This window comes from Hippocampus bargibanti, linkage group LG08 (assembly GCF_051943395.1).
Source record: "Hippocampus bargibanti isolate YZ-2025 linkage group LG08, ASM5194339v1, whole genome shotgun sequence".
NCBI classification, from domain to species: domain Eukaryota; kingdom Metazoa; phylum Chordata; class Actinopteri; order Syngnathiformes; family Syngnathidae; genus Hippocampus; species Hippocampus bargibanti.
The window spans coordinates 14,344,937-14,369,464 of NC_142741.1; the positions used below are offsets into that span (position 1 = coordinate 14,344,937).

Genomic DNA, 24,528 nt, shown 5'->3' on the forward strand with positions numbered 1-24,528 from the left:
TATATAAATAGGGCTGATACGACCAGTCAGACTTTAGTTCGCTGACGAAGCCTCTTGGATAAGAGGCGAAACGTCCGAAACCTTCAAAAAAGTACAGATGACGGCTGCAGAAACCTTCTCATCGATAACATGACTTATTCGTTTGCTAATTATTTCATACATTTAAAATATTTTTTTTGTGTGTGCGTGTGTGTAAATCCTCATTCCAGATAGCAGCAGGAAGTCCGATACCCCACTGAGCAATCATGACCCTCGCACAGCTGTGCAACTTCGAACAGCACTGAAACGACTCAAAGAAATTATGGATGGAAAAAGTCAGGTATTTTTCGTCATCCTCCCCAAAAAAAGTTTTTTTCTGTCACATGACACATGAAAAAAACCTCTACAAAATTCATAGAAACAACCAAACAAGTGTCAAAATTGGGAAGTAAAAGACAAAGGCAAACAATTCCAAATAAAAATATTCACACTCACACATTTTATTACTGTGTTTGTGGTGATATGTCATTCTCATTGAAAGCCCCTCTGGTACTTGGATGTCTGGGGTGGGCAGTAAATTATTAAAATGGATGTGCTACGCTGTATGCCATCTAGAATTTGTTTCCTTTTTATTTCCTTTTTTTCTATGCTACCTAAATGGAATTTTTCATACTGCCAACATGGGTGTTTGTATTATGAAGGAAATGTATTAAAATAGGCAGCCCGGTAGTCGTGTCCCGCTTCGGGCCTCCCTGTGTGGAGTTTGCGTGTTCTCCCCGGGCCTGCGTGGGTTTTCTCCGGGTCCTCTGATTTCCTCCCACGTTCCAAAAACATGCATGGCAGGCAGATTGAACACTCAAATTGTCCCTAGGTGTGAGTGTGAGAGTGACTGTTGTACGTCTTTGTGTGCCCTGCGATTGGCTGGCAACCAATTCACGGTGTCCTCCGGCTCGTACCCGAAGACAGCTGGTATAGGATCCTGCAACCCCCGCGACCCTAATGAGGAATAAGCGGTACGGAAAATGGATGTATTAAAATATGCAGTCTGGAAAGAGAACTGTCGGAAAAATGAACAAGACATGACACCATCTGTCGGGAAAAAAAACAAAACCCCATGATATGAATACTTCATTGTCATGTAGGAGTTCTATGTGGGGCAGTCGTGCTACACCCAAGGTAGACGGCACGGCAAATGTAGTTGTCTCGGCTGGGTAATTGTAGTGTGATAAGCAGTGACGTGCAGTGAGGTTCATGGCTGGTGAGGCACTGACGTCATCACAGTCAGATTTACAAACATATGAACACCACAGAGTAGCTTATTCACCATTTGATTGGCAACAGTTAACGTGTTTTGTTTAAAATGTCATGTCATCATTCTTTATATACTGTATAGAAACTATAGCATAGAAAAAAAGAATAAGAAAAACGTTATTATCGTGTTACCTTTACTTATAAATGAAGTCCAAGTCTCTCTGTCAATGGAGATCACTGCCAGTGAAGAAAGTCGTCCTTGATCAGTCCTGTTCCGACTGTATGTTTTCAGTCTTTTGTGCTGAGAATGACCGCTCCACTGATGCTGTAGTAGCTGGAACAGTGAGCACGAGCTGGAGCAACTTTTTCGCTTCAGGAATAGTTTCAATGAGATCCTTCTTGGCCAAAAAGCTGAGAAGCTGTCCAGGAGCTATACAGTCCGGTGTTGGTCTTCCTTTAATTATCTCCTGCTTCAATTGAAAGTCCAGTAGAAAATTATTTCAATTTAGATATGTAATCTACCATTCTGAAAATAAGGCCAAGCAACACAAAAAAATGACTTGATGGTTCCACTTAACTTGCTAACTTTTTACTGTAGCTTGCTGTCACTAATTCTATTATTCTGCAGCCGAGGAGTCGCAAGAAGAATCGGTAATCACCAATGCCCCCTGTCATGAGGCAGGAGAACTGTGTGCCGCACCTAGGCACACAGTTTTGATTAAAAAAAATATAATAAACACTGTAATACACTGTTTATAATGTACAGTGACTGTACATTATATACACCAGCTAAACTGTAGAACAGGGGTCGGGAACCTATGGCTCGCGAGCCATATATGGCTCTTTTGATGATTGCATATGGCTCGCCGATAAATATTACATATTATAACACATATTGTCGTTTTTTTGGTCGTTCATTTCCCGCTGGGGCTGCAGTTGGCGGAAAGCGCAATTTTGATTGGATGACACTGACCTAGAATGGCCGAAAGCGCCATGTTGATTGGATGATAGTGGCCGTCATGTTGAAATAGGTAAACGCCCCTTTAAATGAGCCCAACTTGTGCACTTCAGCGTGAAAGCACCGGAGCATTAGAGGAGAGAAAATGTTCTGATTCTAATTTGAAATGAAACAATACCATCGATGAAACAGTCGAATGTCAGTGACATTTTAACAAGCCCCATGTTAACGTTAGCATCGACATACTTCTGCGAGAAGTAGATTGCAGATAGCAAGTGTGGAAGCTTATAAGCCGTGTGCAGGCTAGCTAGCAGTAACTTCGCCTCTGGACCGGCAAATTGAATTTCATTCCGATCGTTTTCCTGGATTTTTACCAAACACGCGGAACGGAAAACCATCCATGTTAACGGTGAGTACTATCACAAAGTTATTTTAAATAATACATTCTGATATTTTGTTGAAAAGTGGACGCGCGTGTGTGTGTGTGTGTGTGTGCGCGCGCGTGCGCGAGCGTTTGTATGTGCGCGAGCGTTCGTATGTGCGCGCGCGCAAGCGAGCGTTTGTATGTATGCGCGCGCGTGCGTGTGGCTCTCGCTGAAAAACATTTCTAAATATTTTACTTTTATGGCTCTGTTAGTCAAAAAGGTTCCCGACCCCTGCTGTAGAAATTTAGTTCATATACTAAAAGCTTTTGAACACTTTAATAGCGATATGCAGAGGGACAGCAATAGACCGCATTGCTGTCCCTCTGCATATCGCAGAGCAAGTTAGCATAGTGATTGCGCAATCCATGGTGAGGCTCAGCCGGCTGGTGCCTCACCGCTCGTCTCTTCGTAGTATTTGAACGGTAAATCTGAAAATTCCGCGATTTTGGGAAAAAGAAAACATCCAAAAATGGTGACGGTAAATGGAAAAGAACGTTAAAGTACAAATCACTAAATAAATATAACTGTTTAATTTATTTTGTCATTTGATATTTCCATGGTGACAGGTGAGGCACAGCCTCACCTGCCTCCCCTGACTGCACGTCACTGTTGATAAGTATGCCTCCGGAATACAAAAATATACCAAAACTTGAAGTTACCAAATGCAAGTGAGTGTTCAGCTCAAGGAGTTTGCAAGGTCATAGGAGTTGTTTATAGTATTACAGTCTTCTTTCTTTTCCTTTCAGCTTTAGCGGCAAAGCATAAGACCTATATTGCACACAGTGATGTGTTCATCTGAAGCGATTGAAATCCCCAATCCTGGGAATTTTCATTACCTTTGAATGAGCACTGTTGCGATTTTTTTTAAACAAAAAAAGACAGAAAAGGCGGTGGACACAAATGTCTAACACAGACAGTTATAGATCATGTATGATTTACTTGCCCTTGATTTGTATTTTGCAAATCCAGCCTTGACCAAATGTGTTTGCCACCTTTTCAGGACAGTGACCTGAAGCAGTACTGGATGCCCGACAGTCAGTGTAAGCAGTGCTATGACTGCAACGAAAAGTTTACCACATTCCGTCGGCGCCATCACTGCAGGCTGTGCGGCCAGATTTTTTGTAGTCGGTGCTGCAACCAGGAGATTCCTGGAAAGTTCATGGGCTACGCAGGTAAGCAGTGCGACAGATAAAAGGAAAAGACCCACGTCATCCAGAATCAAATGGATTTTTTACTTAACTATTTTCTAGGGGACTTGCGAGCCTGTACGTACTGTCGAAAAATAGCACTCACCTACACCTACTCAGCAGAATCAGTCTCCATTGGCGAGGACCTCAATGTCCTGCCTGACTCTTCATGCTCAATGTGTGTGTTGGAACCCAGCGAGCCGCGGACGCCTGTGGGCGGACGCAAGGCAAGCAGGAATATCTTCCTGGAAGAAGACCTCACCTGGCAGAGGTGAAACCATTGTGAAGTGCTTTCACTTTGAGCTCAACCTGCTGATTGCTTTCTAATAAAAGCTGCTTGGAAATCAAAGGCAGGGGACCCGCTCACCCTCCACAAGCACAAACGATCAAACGAGTTCCGATTGTATTCAAAAGTTGCGCTTTTAACGACAGTGAAGTTTTTCCTTCTTTGTGTAAAATGGCATACCTTAATGACTTAATACAATCCCACATCTTTTTGTGGCCAAAGGTAGAATCCTGGTCTCTTAGTGCAGCTTTTGGTGCTTTAAATAGTAAATCCTCGCAAGCAGCAGAAGCCAATTTAGTTTCCGTGACTACTTCTTCCATTCCTTACCTATTTCTTTTGGAGCTTGACAACATTTGGTGCACCTCCTTCTTTGGCATGCTGTGCAGAAGGTGACTACCTGCAGTAATGCATGTCTACTACTTATTCCATTTCCTCGTTTGTTTTATTAGTTGGCAACTCATTTTAATACATTACCACATGTGGAAAGTATGTCAGTAGTGTACAGAACCCGAACGTTAACCTAATTAAGTAACAGGGATTTGAGGTTCCAGTCTAAGCCTTAATTTTAAATGTACAATTCTCAACTGACGATCAGTAACAGAACCAGCCAAATGAAAAAAGTGTGACTTTTAACCCCTACAATATGGAAAGTATTGGCTGTTTTTTCCACTCTTCACATGCAGAGGAGGGATCTGGCCTTGCTCTAAATTTATGCAAGGAGTAAGATATGTGACAAATTCAGTAAATCGACTTTTTGTTAAATTGTGCATTCTTCATCGCATTGTTGATTGGCAGAGTTCAAGGCTACAGTTACGAAGTACTTAACAAGAATGGCTTTGTCCTCATCCAATAATGCATTTTCCTTCAGCACGCTTGTCATGCTTTGCTCACCTTTAGTCGACGCACTCGCAAATGTTTTTTCCCCTCTCTACTATAACTTGTCTCAAAAAATGTTTGTCAATCCATATATCTCTTTCTCTCCCTCCCCCTATCTCACTTCCCTCATGCTCTCTTCTGACCTAGAAAAACTCCCATTGCGATGAGAAAAACGTGAGTGTCGCAATTGGTTTTCTTCATTTCATTTCACTCCAGTGCTCTCTTTAAAGGAGTAAATTGTTTTTCAAGCTCACGCTAAATAGCTTTAGAACACTTATGAATGTTAAAAAAAACTGACAATCAAGTGTGTGTGTGTGTGTGTGTGTGTGTGTGTGTGTGTGTGTGTGTGTGTGTGTGTGTGTGTGTGTGTGTGTGTGTGTGTGTGTGTGTGTGTGTGTGTGTGTGTGTGTGTGTGTGTGTGTGCGTGTGTGTGTTTATTAGCATGATCCATCAAGAACCACAGAAGAGCAGACTCCCATCCAGACTTGCCACACTGCAAGAAGATGTGGGTAAATCCCCCACAAGGAAAAGGTGGGTCAGTGAACTGCAGGTCTACATTTGGATGATTACAAATAATGGGTGTTCAATGAAGGGCTTCATCGATGGATTATAGACTGACCTTGAAAAATTCCACCGACAGCTAATGAATAATTTAGCATTCGTTAGAAGTAGAAATCATTTTGTAATTCAAATATTGTACAGTGTGTATTAATTAATAAAACAGTATTTTCTTCACACACAAATGATATAAAACACAAACCATATACACGTATAGATTTTGAGCTGTATGTGGGATTGGTGTAATGATAGACTGTCACCCTCAATATTACTAGTACATATGTAGCAGCATAGTGATTTGGGGTAAGAACGGTGGAATATCGTAGGGTTATCGACAACAATGAATTAGATTTTTGTTTTTTATCATTAGCTTTTTTTTCTCGCTGAAACACAATAACAGAGTGCTGTTTCCTTATTGTGAGACTTCTGATGTCAATTTTGGCTGTGCACATTGTATTTGATATCCCAGTGTGACTTCTTCACTGGCAAAAGTATTATTTCGAGTATCTCATCAGACTAAAACTGAAAAAAATAAACACATACTAACATGATATTACATCAGAATCAGAATCAGAATACCTTTATTCGTCCCGCAATGAGGAAATTTGCAGTCCACAGCAGCAATTGAAGAGGGATGGGGTTGGGGTGGGAGTGAAAGGATAGAAAACAAGATATTCTAAGCATAACAAAATAAAAATGTCAACTGTATACTGTGCAAATGTAGATGTGCAAAAACCGTTCTATAAACAAGACTGTACATAGTGCAGGATCAAGAAATGCATTTAGATATATTGATGAGAAGGTTTCTTCAGCCGTCATCTGTACAAAAGTCACTTTTGTACAGATGACGGCTGAAGAAACCTTCTCATCGATGGACCACTCCTGTACGACTGAGAGCTTACACAGACATTTAGATATATTGCAACAACCCATATTTACAAGTGTCCAGTTTTGTTTTTTTTTTCACATGTGATCATTGGGAATTGTGAAGCCTGACAGCAGTCGGTAGGAACGAGCGGCGGTACCTCTCCTTCTTGCAGCACGGGTGTAATAGTCTCTGGCTAAAGGAGCTACCCAGAGCTGTCAGGATGGGCAGGAGGGGGTGGGAGGGGCTGTCCGTCATAGCTTTTAGTTTAGCTAGCGTCCGTCTGTTGCCCACCTCCTCTAGAGAGTCCAGCGAGCAGCCCACGACAGAACTGGCCCGCTTGACAAAGCGCTCCAGTCTTTTTCTGTCCCGGGTGGTGATGCTGCCTGACCAGAAGACAATGCCATAGTGGATGGCTGATGCCACCACAGAGTCATAGAAAGTCTTTAGGAGTGACCCCTGAACTCCAAAAGACCTCAGTTTCCTGAGGAGGAAGAGGCGACTCTGTCCCTTTTTGATTAGGGCATCCGTGTTTGTTGTCCAGTCCAGTTTATTGTTGAGAGTAACACCCAGGTACTTGTAGGAGGTCACCCTCTCAATGTCCGAACCCTGGATGTTCAATGGTGCAGGTGACGATTGTTTCCTGCAGAAGTCCACCACCAGCTCCTTGGTTTTGCCGGTGTTGATCTGGAGGTGATTCTGCTGGCACCAGTCCACAAAGTCCTTTGTCAGTCCCCTGTACTCCCTATCGTCTCCCTCTGTAATGAGGCCGACAATAGCTGAATCGTCAGAGAACTTCTGAAGGTGGCAGGTTGGGGTGTTGTAATTGAAGTCCGAGGTGTAGAGGGTGAAGAGGAATGGAGCCAGGACTGTTCCCTGCGGCGCTCCGGTGCTGCAGAGAAGCCTGCCCGACTCACAGTTCTTTACTCTCACGTACTGTGGCCTATTTGTAAGGTAATCTGTAATCCAGGATGTGAGGTGATGGTCGACTTACATTACATTGTAGGTGCATCGTAGCACTGAATGCTGTAGTCTTGGACTAGTTGTAATTCAAATATTGTACAGTGTGTATTAATTAATAAAACTGTATTTTCTTCACACACAAGTCTTTGCATGCATATTCTGCTGCAGTGGTGTATTTTATTTCTGCTGTCAGGTTCCTCTGTCACTTTTTTCATATGGTGTGACATGTTTTGTTTTTTTATAATCCTGTATCAGGTCTGCCAGCGTCTCAAACCTGTCTCTGGACCGCTCTGGATCCATGGTGCCGTCTTACGACAGCTCGGTCAGCCCGCCCACCACACGAGCCTTGTCAGGCGCCAAGAGTGTCACCAAGCTGGACCACAGCGAGGAGGAGAGGAAGAACATTTTGGTACTTTCTTCTGACTGCTGCACAGTTTGTTCCCTGGGCGCTGACATCACTGATGTCCGATGGGCTTGCCTGTCTTACAGGACTCATCGCAACTCAAGGATCTGTGGAAGAAAATCTGCCACAACAACACAGGGATGGAATTCCAGGACCACAGGTACTGGCTGAGGACCTACCCTAACTGTATTGTGGGGAAGGAGCTGGTCAATTGGCTCTTGAGGAACGGCACCATCTTCAACAGGTACCAAGCCAAATTAAACGTCAAGTTCCATAACTTTTTATTCCCTTTGCCCAAATATAGTAAAAGACAAACATAAGCTCTATGTCTACAGAAACAAATTTTTATACAATATTTACAAACTTTCTCATCGACAGTCCTACAATGTGTCATGTAAAATTACACACCTTGGTTGGATTTATACATTGTGTTCCAGCCCGGTTTACTGGAAACCATTAATTTTTTGGCATGTTCTTCAGTGTGCTGAAGTTAGAAATTGTGTGCTGCGCAACATTTTTTGGCTACGCAGAATCTCCCACACTTAAGTGTGTCTCCCACCATTTATGCTCTTGATGTACATACACACTTTGGATGGAGTGACTTTGAACTCAAGATTTTTTTCCCTGACAAATCTGTCAAGATGTGCATTCCCTCGAAGACTCAACAACCTTTTTTTCTTCCATGCTATAGAGCACAGGGGTCAAAGTTCAGGCTCGCGAGCCAGATCCGGCCCACCACATCATTTTATGTAGCCCGCAAAAGCAAATAATCTGTGTCAACTCCCTGTACCAAAATCTGAAATTGTACATACATAATAAATAACAATAACATTATGCAATTTTTACACTCACTTGAGCTATAATTGAACACACACTTGACTGATTTCAAATCATAATTCATAGTTTTATAAGTCATAATTTTATTGTCTACAAGTAAAAATATGATGTCATGATGAAACATTTATTCAATTGCACTGTCATAACAGTCCTTCGAGATAGGATGGTAACTTCAAAGTGGCCCGGGACAAAAATGAGTTTCCTGAACACACACCGTGTTAACAGCAGCAAATGAGTTCTGGTTTAATGAAAGTTAGACTTCCACTAGTGAGCAGCATTTCCTAATCGATGAAAAGGTTTCTTGAGCCGTCATCTGTACTTCTTTGAAGGTGTCGGACGTTTCGCTTCTTATCCAAGAAACTTCGTCAGTTGTTAATGTTTGTTACAGCTTCAGCTGTTGTCAAATCACTGTATAAACATTGTATTTTGGACGACCGCCCTCATTTCAAGCTCATATAACTCCATGCCCATATAATTTAGGAATTAACTTTTTTTTTGATGAAAGAAGTGAGCCCAAGGTTTCTTATGCTGCATTGAATGTTTCCGTCGTCCTAAAACTCAATATTCTGTGCGTCCTGGAATTTTAGTGACATTGGCCAAAACCCTGGCACTGGAGTGGGTACATTTTTGCACATGTCTCGCAGTGAATGAGTTAATTAGAATCCTGTTTTTTTTTTAAATCTACAGGGTGCAGGCAATCGCCATCGGCCAGGCCTTGGTTGACGGACGCTGGCTAGACTGTATCACGCACCATGACCAGCTGTTCAGAGACGAGTATGCCCTTTACCGCCCCTTACAAGTGAGTATACCGGTAACTTCTTTGTGTTTTTCTCACATGGTTAATCATACTGATCGTGCCTATCCGCCCTGCAGAGCACAGAGTTCTCAGAGACACCGTCTCCAGACAGCGACAGCATTAACTCAGTGGAGGGACATTCTGAGCCATCTTGGTTTAAGGATATCAAGTTTGATGACAGTGATACGGAGCGTCTTGCAGATGAGTCGGACTACAACATATCAAGTTTGTGTCACCTGTTAAGCAGTTCATTTTGTTGGTCCACTTTCAACTCTGCGACTGTGCCTTTCCTTCCAGGCTCTGCCAACCTCAGCAAGAGGACGTCCGTCAGCAGCTCGCATTCTGTGGTAGACAGTGACTCGGCTGCCTCCATCAGCCTCAACATGGAGCACAATAATGTCAACTTCCACATTAAGAAGCAGTCCAAGAATTCCCATATGCCACCCTCTGCTGACCAGAAAGGTTTGTTCAAATGCCTAAGGCTGCTAACTTGAAATACATTTACCAGTACTAATACTTAAACATGACTGGCTGAGCCAATCTTGTGTGCATGTTCATCCCATCACTTATAACCTTTTCTGTTTTGTTCTGTTTTTAAGCTGAATTCCTCTTGTCAGAGGACGGAGGACAGAACATCGTGATCAGCGATGCCTTCATTAAAGGTAATATCCTTCAACAAACAATATTACTTTAAAAGCTGCAAAGTCGACCACTTCCACTGTGACTTGATGTTTCCGATAGAGTCCTTGTTCAACCGGCGTGTGGAGGAGAAGGCTAAAGAGATGATGTTCACACCTCTGGGTTGGCACCACAGCTCGCTGGACCAGCTCAGAGAGGAGAATGGAGAGAAGAAGGCCATGGAGAGGCTACTGTGAGTGGAAATCCACCTGACCAAAAAAAAAGATAGGTATATGTAGATATGTATACAGTGGGGCCTTGGCTTACGAATTTAATTGGTTCCCAGACAGAGTGTGTAAGGCGAAAAGTGTGTATCCCAAAAATGAATTTCCCAAAGGAAACCATTAAAATGAGAATAATCCATTCCCAGGTCTCCATAAAATATAATTTTCAAATAAATAAGCCTTAAAACTACACACAACATACATTATTCTATCGATGAGAAGGTTTCTTTAGCCGTTATCTGTACTATTTGAAGGTGTCTGACTTTTCGCCTCCTATCCAAGAGGCTTCGTCAGTTCGCTGAGGGATACATGTATGTATACTTACATGCATACATACATGTATGTATACTTACATACATACATGTATGTATACATACATACATGTATGTGTATACATACATACATACATACATACATACATACATACATACATACATACATACATACATACATACATACATACATACATGTATGTGTATACATACATACATACATACATACATAAAATTTTGCTTCGGTGCACCTATTTGAAAAACCAATTTGTTCATGCACCCCTTTCTCAGGTCTGCAAATCACAGCCACATGATGGCACTACTGCAGCAGCTGCTTTATAGTGAGTCGCTGTCGCTTTCCTGGCGCGACATCATTGTCCCCGTCGTCCGCCAGGTGGTCCAGACAGTGCGGCCAGATGTCCGTAACTGTGACGATGACATGGACATCAGACAGTTGGTTCACATTAAGAAGGTAAAAGAGCATGTGAGTCACAGTAGACCCTTTCGTATGTTTCAGTGAGCCAAAGGGTTCATAAAACCTAATCTCTATTTCGGTGTTTAGATTCCTGGAGGCAGAAAGTTTGACTCAACTGTGGTAAATGGCTTTGTATGCACCAAGAACATCGCCCACAAAAAAGTATGTGTTGATTGGTTTAATTTCTTTTTGTAAATTATTACAAAGAAGTGGTGATTTGGTTTTTGATGCAATTATACTCCTAAAGAAGTAAATTAACCTGAATTTGTAACTAAGTTCAAACATTTGGATTATCTGTAACCAAAGGGTATCAAAATTTTTTGCCGCAGGCTACATTGTCGTTAAAATTTCCTCTCGAGCATCATGGAACTTAACATGCTTAATTTGCTTTTGGTGGCCGAATAAAATGATGTGGCGGGCCGTGACTTGGACACCTGGGCACTAATGTATGCTTACATCGTCATTAAGTAAGTTTAGAATAGACGTGCACGAAAATGCATGTTTATATAATGTATAACTGTGCACATTCTGTAATGTCAGAAATGTCATAATCTGAGGAGTCCATGCAATCCAGAGTGGCCTTACTGTGTCTGCTTCCCACTTGTCGCAATCCATCAATCGTCAGGGTTGTGGATGAATTGAAGCATATGAAAAATGTCATTGTGGCAACATGTTTTAATTGGACAAAATCGTCCATACTTTCAATACCTGACCTTTATCTGCTGTTTTTTTTTTAATTGTTTTAGATGAATTCGTACATTAAGAACCCAAAGATTCTACTGCTGAAGTGCTCCATTGAGTATCTTTATAGGGAAGAAACCAAGTTTACTTGCATTGAGCCCATTGTGCTGCAGGTCAGTGTTTGTTACCACTTTTTTTGGCTGTACCTTCCCAGATCGACAGAAGATTTTTCTTTGTTTCAGGAACGAGAGTTTTTGAAGAATTATGTTCAACGGATTGTAGATGTCCGGCCAAACCTCGTCCTGGTGGAGAAAACTGTGTCTCGTATTGCTCAGGACATGCTGCTGGAGCATGGAATCACCTTGGTGATTAACGTCAAACCGGTCAGTTACACATCCATGAGATACGTCTGTAAGCTTTTAGTCGTATAGGAGTGGTCCATCGATGAAAAGGTTTCTTCAGCCGTTATCTGTACTTCTTTGAATGTGTCGGACATTTTGCTTCTCATCCAAGAGGCTTCGTCAGCTAACTAAAATTTGCTGGTAGCTCTAGCACTATATACAGTGGTACCTCGGTTCTCAACCATAATTCGTTCCAGGACCCTGTTCGAAAAGTGATTTTTTTCGAACACCGAAACCACCTCTTTGCTCCTGTCACTTGCGAGTTGACAGCGGGGGAGGGGGGGAGTGGCTGCCTCTCCCGGCCGTTCTCCACCTGCTGTCAATTCTCTAATCACGGACACGGGGCATTTATACGGTTCGCGATCACCTCACCAATGCCGGATGATTGACTCCGGCATTGGTCCGTACCTGGACTCTTCCTTCGATGCGCGAGTGTATCCGGTCCGGTCCGGTATTTTCCCTGCGTCCCGTAAATTTATCTCATCTTCCGGGATTGCGTCATTTTGCACCCTCGTGTGCCATTTGCTTTTTGGTGTAGTAAGCGGGTAACAAGTCGCTACGAGCCACGTTGACTCCACTTTCTCAGCGGGTTTCAAAACTCAGAAGTACACTTTTGAGTCACGGTGTAGTCCGAAGCATGCTTCTGATTGGCTGCCGGTGCCGAGTATGCAAATTGCCAAACGAACGTTCGTTTGGCAATTTGCGAGAGTATTTAATAAACATTATGTGTTATAATTTTTCGCGTCTTTGAACGTTCGTTTGGCAATTTGGATACTCGGCACCGGCGGCCAATCAGAAGCCTGCTTCAGACTACACCCTGACTCAAAAGTGTACTTCAGAGTTTTGAAACCCGCTGAGAAAGTGGAGTCCTCGTAGTGTTAAGCAGGCAACACAACGCAAACGTTGCATGCCCGCTCGCGACAACAGTTGGTCACGGAGAGAGCGATACACCCGTGCGCCGCTCAGCTCCCCACCGTCGCGTACGCACTCACGCGTCCTATTGGCATTCGAACACCGATTGATGTTCGAACGCCGAAGCAAGAATATCTCCAATAGTTTGTTTGAGCATTTGTTCGAACTATGAGGCGTTTGAGAACCGAGGTACCACTGCATATGTAAATGTCCAGAGGTGGCGGTGCCAGACGTCTACTTTGATAGGTCCCTGCTCTAAGGTTGGGAGCAGAGGACTATTCCATGAGGTTACACTGATTACTTCTATTGTCTTGACTGATTATGGCCTATGACTGACCTGATTGCCCCATTCGCTTTGGTATTACCTCATCAGCATGACTAAGACTGCATGGTAACGATCTAAAGAATCTGTTCTACGGACGATCCTGTTTTGTAAAATTTGCAACCACTAATTTAATGACAGTGACGTTAAAATCTTAGCGAAAGAAAATAGGTGATTACATGTGTATGTGAATTTGTTAAAAGCAATCTACAAATTGCTGGGTTTTGTCTGTTTTTTTTTTTCTTTCCAATTTAGCAAGTATTGGACAGAGTGAGTCGAATGACCCAAGGTGATCTAGTGATGTCCATGGATCAGCTCCTTACCAAGCCTCGGCTGGGCACGTGCCACAAATTCTTCATGCAGCCCTTCAGCCTGGCCAACGGTGAGTGTTTACGTTCTCTCTTTCAGTCAAGGTAACTGTGCCTCATTCAGCCAACATGAGACATTTATCGGACCGTGTGTGTGTGTTTGCTCACAGATGATATCAAGACATTGATGTTCTTTGAAGGCTGCGCTGCCCACCTGGGTTGCTCTATCAAACTGCGTGGCGCCTCTGAATACGAGCTGGCTCGCGTGAAGGAGATCATCATGATAATGGTGTGCGTGGCCTATCACTCACAACTGGAGATCTCCTTCCTCATGGATGAGTTTGCCATGCCACCCAGCTTGCTCCAGACTGCCTCCTTCCCGTGCCTGCTGGATGGCATGTCCCCAAACGGTGAGGCAAACGGTGAGGCAAATGCCGAGAAGACGGATGAGGAGAGACATGACACAACTGTGAGAACTGATGATGATGATGCTACATCTGGAAATCCAGAGGATGAGCCATTTCCCCGTGGAATGGAAATTAGCCAGCACCATACAAGGACATCTGCTTCCTCTGTTGAAAGTGAAGAAGCTGGAATCAAAGAGACTATGACTTATTCACCGTTTTCCAGCCCCATCGCTCCTCCTTTGTCGGTATCTCCGCCCTTTCTAATGGAAGAAGATGAGCAACTGACAACAAACTCATTCGGAAGGGCAGCTGATGATAAAACATCGGAGCGAGCAAATCAAGAAAAGGAAGAGATAGAAAGCACTGGAGATAAAGGGTCAGAAATATCGACAAACAGGTTGTTCCGAGACCCCCTGCAGGATGACACGGGCCTGTTTGTGGCAGAGCAGGTGACATCGACCGATGACCGCCTGAAGTCCATCTCTGCCGTCTTCAAGCAGGAGCTGAAGGACATAATCTTGTGTATATCACCTTTTATTACATTTCGAGAACCATTCCTCCTCACAACGGCTGGCATGCACTGCCCCAGCAGGGATTACTTCCCTGAAAAGGTATCTAGATTTTATGTATCACAGCAATATATTTCAAAAAAGTACCAGTACACCAAAAAGGATTTGACAGACTTAAAGGACAACCGACACTTCCGGACAAGTTCTTCTTTTCCTTTCGGCTTTTCCCTTCAGGGGTCGCCACAGCGAATCAATGTCCTCCATCTAACCCGGTTTTGTGCATCCTCTTCTGTCACACCAGCTACCTTCATGTCCTCTTTGACCACATCCATAAACCTTCCTCTCTGTCTTCCTCTCGGTCTTCTGCCTGGTAGTTCAAGGCATCCTTCTCCCGATATAGTCGCTCGCTCTCCTCTGGGCATGTCCAAACCATCTCAGTCTGGCCTCTCTGACTTTGTCTCCAAAGGCTCTAATATGAGTTGTCCCTCTAATATACTTATTCCTGATCGTATCCAACCTGGTCACTCCCAATGAAAACCTCAACATCTTCAGGTCTGCTACCTCCAGCTCTGCTTCCTGTCTTTTCTTCAGTGGCACTGTCTCCAGTCCAAACATCATTGCTGGTCTCACCACTATTTGATAAACTTTTTCTTTCATCCTAGCTGAAACCCTTCTATCGCACATCACACCTGACATTTTTCTCCAGCCGCTCCAGCCTGCCTGGACACGCTTCTTCACCTCTTTTCCACACTCTCCATTGCTCTGGACAGTTGACCCCAAGTACTTAAAATTCTCCACCTTCTTTATCTCTTCTCCCTGTAGGAGTCCAAGATGGCGCCCGAGTAGGCAGCCGTCAGCAAGTGCTCTGATGAGCCTTGCTTTTTTTGTTGTTTTTGTCTTGTTTTTGTGTTTTCTTTTTTCACTTTGTGTTGTTGTGCGTCATGTGGAACGGATACGGATTGTTTTTCAGCATTTTTGACCACGACATTCATCAAGGAGGAGACTGTGCTGAGCGGTTGCGCCTTTTCGGCAGCATGGATATGCCAGTACTGTTTTGGGAGGAATGTCCGTGCCATTCGACTGTCATCGCTGGACAGCTCTGGGGCCATTGTGCTTTTTTGCGCCTATAATGGGCAGCATCTTCACAGCCCCGCTTTGTTCAGTGGAAGGTCGGTGCTGTTGGACAGTCTGCGGCTGGATGGATAAATGGCTTGAGAAGGAAGGAGCGTCAGCACAGAGCGCCGATGCGTATATGGAACTGTCGCGGGATGGAATTGAAGCTGATTTATGGGGGACAGGAGATGTGAGACGATCTCTTTTCGTCAATGGATGCTACAGCTGCGTGTTTGCTTTCAACATTTAGCTTGTAGTCGATGTGCACATTCCACCATGATGTCCCTGATCCACTGGTGAAGAGACGCTTTGATCCTCTCCTCTTTCATCTGGAACTGCTTTATGTAACAAAGAGGGTACAGAAAGTGCTTAAGAATGAATGTCTCTCTGTGTCTTTGTGTTGTCATGTTATTTGTTATTTAGTTTTTTTGTTGTTCTTTTGACTTTAAGACGGCGCCGCGAGAGTGGCTGCCTTTCCAGCAGCTCCTGTGTTTTGCTTTTCTACTTTCATTTCTTTCATAACTTTGCTGCTGTGGAATGTAAATTTCTCCACTGCGAGACTAATAAAGGCAAATCCAATCACTCTTGCACTTGGATCCCTCTCATTCACATACATATATTCTGTCTTGCTGCGACTGATTGTGTCATTCCTCTCCTTTGCAGGGCATATCTCCACATCTCTAGTTTCTCCGCCACCTGTTCCCCGTTCTCGCTATAGATCACAATGTTATCTGCAAACCTCATGGTCCAAGGAAATTCTTGTCTAACATCGTCTGTCAGCCTGTCCGTCACCATAGCAAATCCCACCTCCACCTTGAATTCCTCCGTCACACCGACAGCACACCTCACAACTGTCTTACAGTTATGATACATGTCTTGCACCACTCTGACATACTTTGCTGTCACTCCAGACTTCCTCATGCAATACCACAGCTATTCTCTGGGCACCCTGTCGTACGCTTTCTACAGATCTACAAAGACACAATGCAATTCCTTCTGACCTTCTCTGTACTTATCTATCAGAATTCTTAAAGCAAAGACTGCATCTGCCGTACTCTTTTTTTTTTTGGCATGAATCCATACTGCTGCTCACAAATGTTCACTTCTGCTCTTAGTCTAGCTTCAACTACTCTTTCCCAGAGTTTCATTGTATGGCTCATCAACTTTATTCCTCTGTAGTTAGTACAACTCTGCACATCTCCTTTGTTCTTAAAAATGGGCACGAGTACACATTGTCTCAATTCTTCAGGCATCTGTTCACCATCTAAGATCTTGTTGAATAACCCAGTCAGGAACACCACTGCCACCTCTCCAAGACACTTCCATACCTCGATTGGTAAATCATCAGGCCCGAGTGCCTTTCCCCCCTTCATCCTCTTCAGTGCACTCCTCACTTCATCCTTGCTAATGCTTGTTACGTCTTGGTCCACAACAGTCACGTCTTCTACTTTTTGTTCCTTCTCATTTTCCTCATTCATCAATTCTTCAAAGTGCTCTTTCCATCTTGCCATCACACTACTGGCACCTGTTACGACATTGCCATCTCTATCCTTAATCACCCGAACCTCCTGCAGGTCCTTACCATCTTTGTCTCTCTTTCTCGCCAACCTGTAAAGATCAGTCTCGCCTTCCTTGCCGTCCAGCCGAGCATACAAATCATCATAGGCCTCTTGTTTGGCCTTTGCCACCTTTACTTTAACCGTGCGCTGCATCTCCTTGTACTCCTGTTTAATCTTGTCCGTCCTCTCAGTGTCCCACTTCTTTTTTGCTAACCTCTTTCTCAAGAGTGTATCTCTTGCACCTCCCCATTCCACCACCAAGTCTCCTTATCTACCTTTCTCCCACTCGATACACCAAGTACTTTCCGACCTGTGTCTCTGATTATGTTCGCTGTAGTTTGCCAGTCATCTGGAAGGACCTCTTACCCACCCAGTGCTTGTCTTACCTCCTTCCTAAATGTCATGCAACACTCTTCCTTTTTCAACTTCCACTATTTTGTCCTCGCTTCAGCCTTTGGTTACTTCATCTTCTTTACTGCCAGCGTCATCCTACACACCACCAACCTATGCTGTCTGGCTACACTCTCACCAACCACTACTTTGCAGTCACTGATTTCCTTTGGATGGCGGCGTTGACACAAAATGTAGTCTACCTGTGTACTTCTGCCTCCACCTTTATAGGTCACCTTATGTTCCTGTCTCTTCTCAAAGAAAGTATTCACAATAGCCAATTCCATTCTCTTAGCAAAGTCACAAACAAATCAGCCCATTTCCAACAAAGCTTGTGCGCCATCTTGTGCATTTTCTGCGCGCTACAACGGAGTCCAGATCTTCACCGGTTTTATCGCTTGCACACAGCTCGAATTGATATGGAAGGACTTCTTTAATCGATTGCAAACATTTATGCTTTCCTCTTCAGAACTATATGAATCATATTCATAATTGGATGAGTAACAAGAAAGCATCTTCTCGAATCTGAACTCTCTGAAGCTATTGTTTTGATTCTGGAGCAAGGCAGTTTGTGGGTGGGCCAATCCTATCGTGACGTCACGAACAAGGGGTTGGGACTTGTGTGTATTTTGGATGCTATAAAATGTTTTTCTGATGTCAGTTAGGAAACAAAAAAAATTGTGTCGGTTGTCCTTTGAATGAATATTGCATTAGTGGGAATCATTGCTGTGTCAACATGGAAATAAATTTGTGCCTTCCATACGACAGGTTTACCATTCCCCACTCATCAACAAGGACTTACAAGAACTGGATGGGCGCCGGAAGCGGCAGCTCCTCAAAGACTCTGCGTCCTCCTCGCTGGTCGGCAGTCAGACAAACGGTGTCACTCCATTGAAGCCCGTCGATGTCCTTCCATGCCACGGCCTTACTAGCACCCGTATCGTTGAGCAACTGAGCAGCAGCCAGGATCTTGCTAATATGCTGGCAGAGTACAGAGCAAAGGGGGGGCGAATTCGTCAGAGGGAAGCCAGTGACCCTTTCAATGCCGCCAGCGGAGTCGGTCTGGTGAACGGCCATAACAGGAGTGAGGAGACGCCCTCGCCATCTATCAAGGGCCCCTTGAAGGCCGATATTGAAGATGACAAACCAAGCAAGCAAAATGAGATGAGTTTTGCCCCTAAGGTAAGGTTCTGTGGTTCCGGAGTTCTTCTGGTTTTGTGTTATCATGTCAATAAATGTTATTGGTTTCATTCTAGATGGACTGTCTGACGCCTGTCAATCATCAACGACTGTGCGTGCTCTTTAGCAGCTCCTCGGCTCAGTCTAACAATGCTCCCAACCCCTGCGTCAGCCCCTGGTAAACTCATAGACTGGATCACAATCACTGCAAGTACTCACAGTTATGTTTCAATGAGTTTAGTAGTAAACAAATTTGCCGACAACAGGATTGTCACCATGGAGTTCTACGGAAAGAATGACCTCTCACTTGGTGTATTCTTGGAGAGATACTGTTTCAGGTAAAACATTTGTAATCTAAACAATTAAACGCTGCATTGAATGTTTATGTAGTCCTAAAACTCAATATTCTGTGGGTCCTGCAATTTGAGTGAAAATGACAAAAACCCTGGCACTTTAGTGGACACATTTTTGCACATTGTCTGGCAGTGACCGAGTTAACATTCTTTTTTTTGCAATTTAAGCAAATGTGCTACAGTGCTGCCTGGTTTAATAACAATGCAGTTGGGTGGAACCTAAGGTTGACCCCAACAACAGTTGACGTGTATTTTATACGCAAATTCCAATTGGGAAAAAAACTGTTTCCATAATGGTGCAGTAAATGTGTTGACTAATGACAGACTAAAGAAACTAAAATTCAGTCCTACTATGATAGCCACTGAGGGTAGGAGCTGCTGCAAGTGGTGAGGGGGAACAAAAATGAATACATCCTTACCTCAAAATATCACTGGCAAACTGGCTGCCCTGCAAAATATCAAAATATGTAATTAAAATATTTTTAAATCGGTGAAATTTCAACCTCTATGCTTTTCCAACATAATTTGGGTTCGTGCTTCACCTCAGGTCATCTTACCAGTGTCCTAGCATATTCTGTGAGACTCCCATGGTGCACCACATTCGTCGTTTTGTGCATGGCAATGGCTGTGTGCAGATTGTGCTCAAGGAGCTCGACTCACCTGTTCCCGGTTACCAGCATACCATCCTCAACTACTCCTGGTGCCGTATCTGCAAACAGGTCGCGAATCATTCTAAATACAAAAGTAATAATAACGTTCCTTTGCGTGTTCTAATCATGCCTCCCATTTTCAGGTGACCCCAGTGGTGCCGCTGTCCAATGACTCATGGTCGATGTCTTTTGCCAAATACCTGGAGCTACACTTCTATGGCCACCAGTACACTCGACGGGCTAACGCTGAGCCCTGCGGGCACTCCATCCACAAAGACTACCACCAATACTTTTCCTACAACCAGATGGTGGCCTCCTTCAGGTAGGTCATCAGCACTCACTTGGTCCAATTTAAGACGTTTCATCCAGTAATTTGGTGAAACGTCTGCTTTCAGCTACACTTCTGTGAGGCTGTTGGAGATCTGCCTTCCCCGTCCCAAAATCTTCATCAGGAACCTGGGACCTTCCAAAGCCATCTTACAACAGGACCTGAAAGATTTTTCCCTCAAGTAAACCATCCTTCCACACTGCAACATATTGTGGATGTTTGCCACACAAAAAGCATCTGAAATCAACATTAAGTTTATTCAGAAGTGTCATGAAAGCCTTTCAGCCATCATTTACCAACAAACCTGTCAAATCATCAAAGGAGTAACTGAAGATGCATTTCATTGTTAGCAACATGTTTAAATGAACCTGGTGCCCAGCTGTAGAGCTTGTTTGTCGTTGTTTCTTTAATCCTTTAAGCTTTGCCAATTAACCACAGAACCTGATACACCTTCTCGGGTGGCATTCTCTCAACCTGTCAATCGTTAGCAATCGTTGGCCCCGCCGCGATTGAGTAATCATATGTTGAAACCTTTGTTTCTTTGTTTTTCCAAATGACCCGTCCCAATTGTCCCTTTTAGCTAGCTAGCTCTCGATTTTCTTTCTATCTATCTATCTATCTATCTATCTATCTATCTATCTATCTATCTATCTATCTATCTATCTATCTATCTATCTATCTATCTATCTATCTATCTATCTATCTATCTATCTATCTATCTATCTATCTATCTATCTATCTAGCTAGCTAGCCCTGCGTTACTCTGAGATATGATACACAAGAAAGTAGTTGATAATGCATTCAAAATGATGAGGTAGCTAGATAGCTACCTAGCTAGCTATCTATCTATCTATATCTAACTCTCTATCTATCTCTCTAGCTCTCTATCTATCTCTCGAGCTCTCTATCTCGCTCTCTATCTAGCTCCCTAGCTCTCTACCTAGCTAGCTCTCTATTTGCTATCTAGCTAGCCGCAAAGCTATCTATTAGCTAGCGAGCTGGTTTTCTATCTATTTGAGTTACTTTCGGGTTGATTACATCAAGAAACCAAAACCACCCAAAATATTTTATCTTTTTATTTATTTCTTATATATTTGTATTTATTTTATACAATTCAAAGAAAAAGTAATATGAAAATTGGAACATTTTGAGTGTCTTAATGGTACCAAATATTTGTTGTTGAAAATGTTCCTGAGAGGTGATGATAGGAGTTTGCATTCCCTGTACATATTTTCCACTGTACCTTATCATTTTGAATGCATTATCAACTACTTTCTTGTGTCTCATATCTCAGAGTAACGCAGGTCTACTTGGGTATTGACGATCGCCTCACTTCCTTGAAGACTGAGACCTTCAGTAAGACTCGAGAGGAGAAGATGGAGGACCTCTTTGCCCAAAAAGATGAAAGTCCTTTGTCCCTTCCTCATTTATTTTCTCTCCCTATTGCTTTTTAATTATGCCAGTGGCATTTTTCTGTGTGCAGATGGAGGAGTCGGAGCTGCGCAATTGGATTGAGAAGCTTCAAGCGCGATTTCAGGTCTGTGGTTTGGATTCTCCGCAACAGCTCCAGGCAGTGCTTGAGTCTCTCGTGATGAAGAAGCAGAGCCTGTGTGAGATGCTACAGTCATGGAACAGCAGGTCGTAGTCGTGGCTGCTCTTGACCCTCTTGCATTTCCTAGCATGTCGCTGAGTTCCTTCTACTTGCGCCCCCCTCAGGCTGCAAGACTTGTTCCAGCAGGAGAAAGGCCGCAAGCGTTTGTCAGTCCCCCCAAGCCCAGGCCGTCACCGGCAGACCACTGGTGATGACAGCAAGGTTAGTGTGGTATGTTCAGTTACCGAGAGAATGTTTTCATGACTTGATGCCATGTTTTCGCTGTTAATCACAGAGCACTCTCGACTCCTCACCACGTAACCCCTCTCCGGTGGTGCAGAATGGCGATAAAGGTAAGTCGTCCATCGTGTATGAGATCCTGTTCAACAAAGCCAACCTTGGAAGATTTCTTTTTAAACAGAGGACCGTCACCTGAGCACACAACCCTCCACATTGTCTTCCTCTACTGCGTTGCTGTCGCCTGGGGAACCTGGAGCCGAGCCGAACACACCTGGCCCTTCCATCATTGAGCCGGATTCTGTCAGCATCCCGGAAGGTAGAAATACGCAAGACAACTTACAATTCCAGTTTCAAAAATGACTTGATGCTAAAAAGTTCTGCATTTTCTGGGGTCATTAGACGTGTTTGACGGACACTTGCTGGGTTCCACTGACAGTCAGGTCAAGGAGAAGTCCACAATGAAGGCTATCCTGGCAAATTTTCTGCCTGGCAACAGCTACAACTCTATTCCCTTCCCTTTGTGAGTATTGCAATCACCACTTGGCGCCACAAAAAAAGGTATAATTTTATTTGGATTCTTTTCTGTGTTTTCTGTTGCTGAATGTGTTCAAGTTTTGATGAAGCTTTTTTTGGAATTCATTATAAAATCCAGCTGTGGTGTGGTTAGTATGTTTAGGTTAAAGTGAATTATTTAGCATATTTTTATCTAAACTCGGACATGTATCATTAACACATGTATAATTTTATTTAAAAAAAAACAATGTTTCCTCATTTTTGCAGGTAATACATTTTGTGAATGTCTGCAATGTAGAGGTCGACTTTTTTTTTGTTTGGCCCATTGCATGGCTGTGTCACGCCTCTCTCCAAATATCCATCTCTCGCTTATGCTCAACACAAATAATAATTGTGTGGTGGATATAATTAAATCCTTAGGAACCAAATAGCGAGATTGCCAATTAATTTTCATTCCCTGCCACACGTGCAAAAATGTGTCCACACCAGTGCCAGGGTTTTTGTCATTGTCAGTCGAATTCCAGGACCCATAGACTATTGAGTTTCAGATCGACATAAACATTCAATGTAGCGTAAGAAACACCTTACACTGTCTACTTTCATCGGAAAAAAAGAGTTAATTCCTAAGTTAAATGGGTGTGGAGTTATATGAGCTTGAAATGAGGGTGGCTGTCGAAAATACAATGCAATACATACATATTGGTTTAGGGCGGCCCGGTAGTCGAGTGGTTAGCACACCGGCTTCACAGTGCAGAGGTCGCCGGTTCGCGTCCCGGTCCGGCCTCCCATTGCATGCTCTCCCCGGACCCGCGTGGGTTTTCTCCGGGTCCTCCGGTTTCCTCCCACACTCCAAAAACATGCATAGCAGGCAGATTGACCACTCCAAATTGTCCCTAGGTGTGAGTGTGAGAGTGAGAGTGACTGTTGTACGTCTTTGTGTGCCCTGCGATTGGCTGGCAACCAATTCAGGGTGTCCCCCGCCTCGTGCCCGAAGACAGCTGAGATAGGCTCCAGCAACCCCCGCGACCCTAATGAGAAATAAGCGGTACGGAAAATGAGAGATGAGAGAGACATATTGGTTTATATAGCGCTTTAACCACAGCTGAAGCTGGAACCGAGCGCTAACATGGAAAAACGGGAAATGCTCCCCCCTTCTGAAAGGGAAAAAAACATTGCCAGATGCCATTGCCAGAGGCCATGGCCAGCACTTTATCGGCACCCAAACATCCATCCATCCATTTTCCGTACCGCTTTTCCCTCATTAGGGTCGTGGGGGGTGCTGGAGCCTATCCCAGCTGTCTCCGGGCACGAGGCACGGGACACCCTGAATTGGTTGCCAGCCAATCGCAGGGCACCCAAACAAGAAAAACAAAACCTGAACAAATTTGGGAATGGCGTTTGGAATTCATGAATGACTTAATGTGCTGAACATAATCAATGTTTGCTTCATTCTTGTAAAATACTTATATGTGAGATCACTTTCTGTGTTGTAGTGACTCAGACAAGCATTACCTGATGTATGAACATGAACGGGTACCCATTGCCGTGTGCGAAAAGGAGCCAAGTTCCATCATTGCCTTCGCGCTCAGGTGACTACTATTTTATACTGTGTGTGCATATGTGTATGTACAGTGATACATTAGCTTACGAACTTAATTGGTTCCCAGAAAGTGTGTTTAAGGCGAAATGTGTGTATTCCAAACATTAATTTCCCATAGGAAACCATTAAAATGAGAATAATCCGTTCCCAGGTCCCCATAAAACATAATTTTCAACTAAATAAGCCTTAAAACGACACAAAATATACCTTATATTTTGTATAATAAATGTGCTATTGTATTGTAATTAAGGAAATTTAATTTTTGATTTAAATTTAATTTAATTTAATTTAATTTAATTTTACGACTTTATTATACTGTACAGTTTGTACTGTGTAATAAAGTCGTTTTATTTACCTTTGTGATGGTCGTTGATGGCTTGATGGAATGGATAGCTTTTTGCACAAAGTGTCTCAAGGAGCTCTGGGTTGTACATCTTGG

At 43.4% G+C, this 24,528-nt stretch overlaps 1 protein-coding gene across 4 annotated transcripts in view; it reads left to right on the plus strand.

Annotated features, from left to right (window-relative positions):
* pikfyve (phosphoinositide kinase, FYVE finger containing) overlaps window positions 1–24,528 on the plus strand; it is a 49,122-nt gene that overhangs the window by 16,814 nt on the left and 7,780 nt on the right. Inside the window, exons 4-34 of one of the 4 annotated variants that reach the window (XM_089002218.1) lie at window positions 210–319; window positions 3,614–3,785; window positions 3,864–4,071; window positions 5,110–5,136; window positions 5,404–5,493; window positions 7,604–7,757; window positions 7,838–7,995; window positions 9,276–9,387; window positions 9,462–9,609; window positions 9,682–9,846; window positions 9,984–10,046; window positions 10,126–10,255; window positions 10,850–11,042; window positions 11,121–11,195; window positions 11,780–11,887; window positions 11,957–12,097; window positions 13,605–13,731; window positions 13,828–14,675; window positions 18,404–18,817; window positions 18,892–18,992; window positions 19,081–19,152; window positions 19,715–19,886; window positions 19,961–20,139; window positions 20,213–20,326; window positions 21,440–21,548; window positions 21,629–21,783; window positions 21,862–21,958; window positions 22,032–22,089; window positions 22,158–22,292; window positions 22,376–22,496; window positions 23,983–24,078. In XM_089002218.1, coding sequence (XP_088858344.1) covers window positions 210–319; window positions 3,614–3,785; window positions 3,864–4,071; window positions 5,110–5,136; window positions 5,404–5,493; window positions 7,604–7,757; window positions 7,838–7,995; window positions 9,276–9,387; window positions 9,462–9,609; window positions 9,682–9,846; window positions 9,984–10,046; window positions 10,126–10,255; window positions 10,850–11,042; window positions 11,121–11,195; window positions 11,780–11,887; window positions 11,957–12,097; window positions 13,605–13,731; window positions 13,828–14,675; window positions 18,404–18,817; window positions 18,892–18,992; window positions 19,081–19,152; window positions 19,715–19,886; window positions 19,961–20,139; window positions 20,213–20,326; window positions 21,440–21,548; window positions 21,629–21,783; window positions 21,862–21,958; window positions 22,032–22,089; window positions 22,158–22,292; window positions 22,376–22,496; window positions 23,983–24,078 — 4,852 coding nt within the window. The remainder of the gene's footprint in view (window positions 1–209; window positions 320–3,613; window positions 3,786–3,863; window positions 4,072–5,109; window positions 5,137–5,403; window positions 5,494–7,603; window positions 7,758–7,837; window positions 7,996–9,275; window positions 9,388–9,461; window positions 9,610–9,681; window positions 9,847–9,983; window positions 10,047–10,125; window positions 10,256–10,849; window positions 11,043–11,120; window positions 11,196–11,779; window positions 11,888–11,956; window positions 12,098–13,604; window positions 13,732–13,827; window positions 14,676–18,403; window positions 18,818–18,891; window positions 18,993–19,080; window positions 19,153–19,714; window positions 19,887–19,960; window positions 20,140–20,212; window positions 20,327–21,439; window positions 21,549–21,628; window positions 21,784–21,861; window positions 21,959–22,031; window positions 22,090–22,157; window positions 22,293–22,375; window positions 22,497–23,982; window positions 24,079–24,528) is intronic. The other 3 variants (XM_089002219.1, XM_089002220.1, XM_089002221.1) reach the window with 3 other exon arrangements.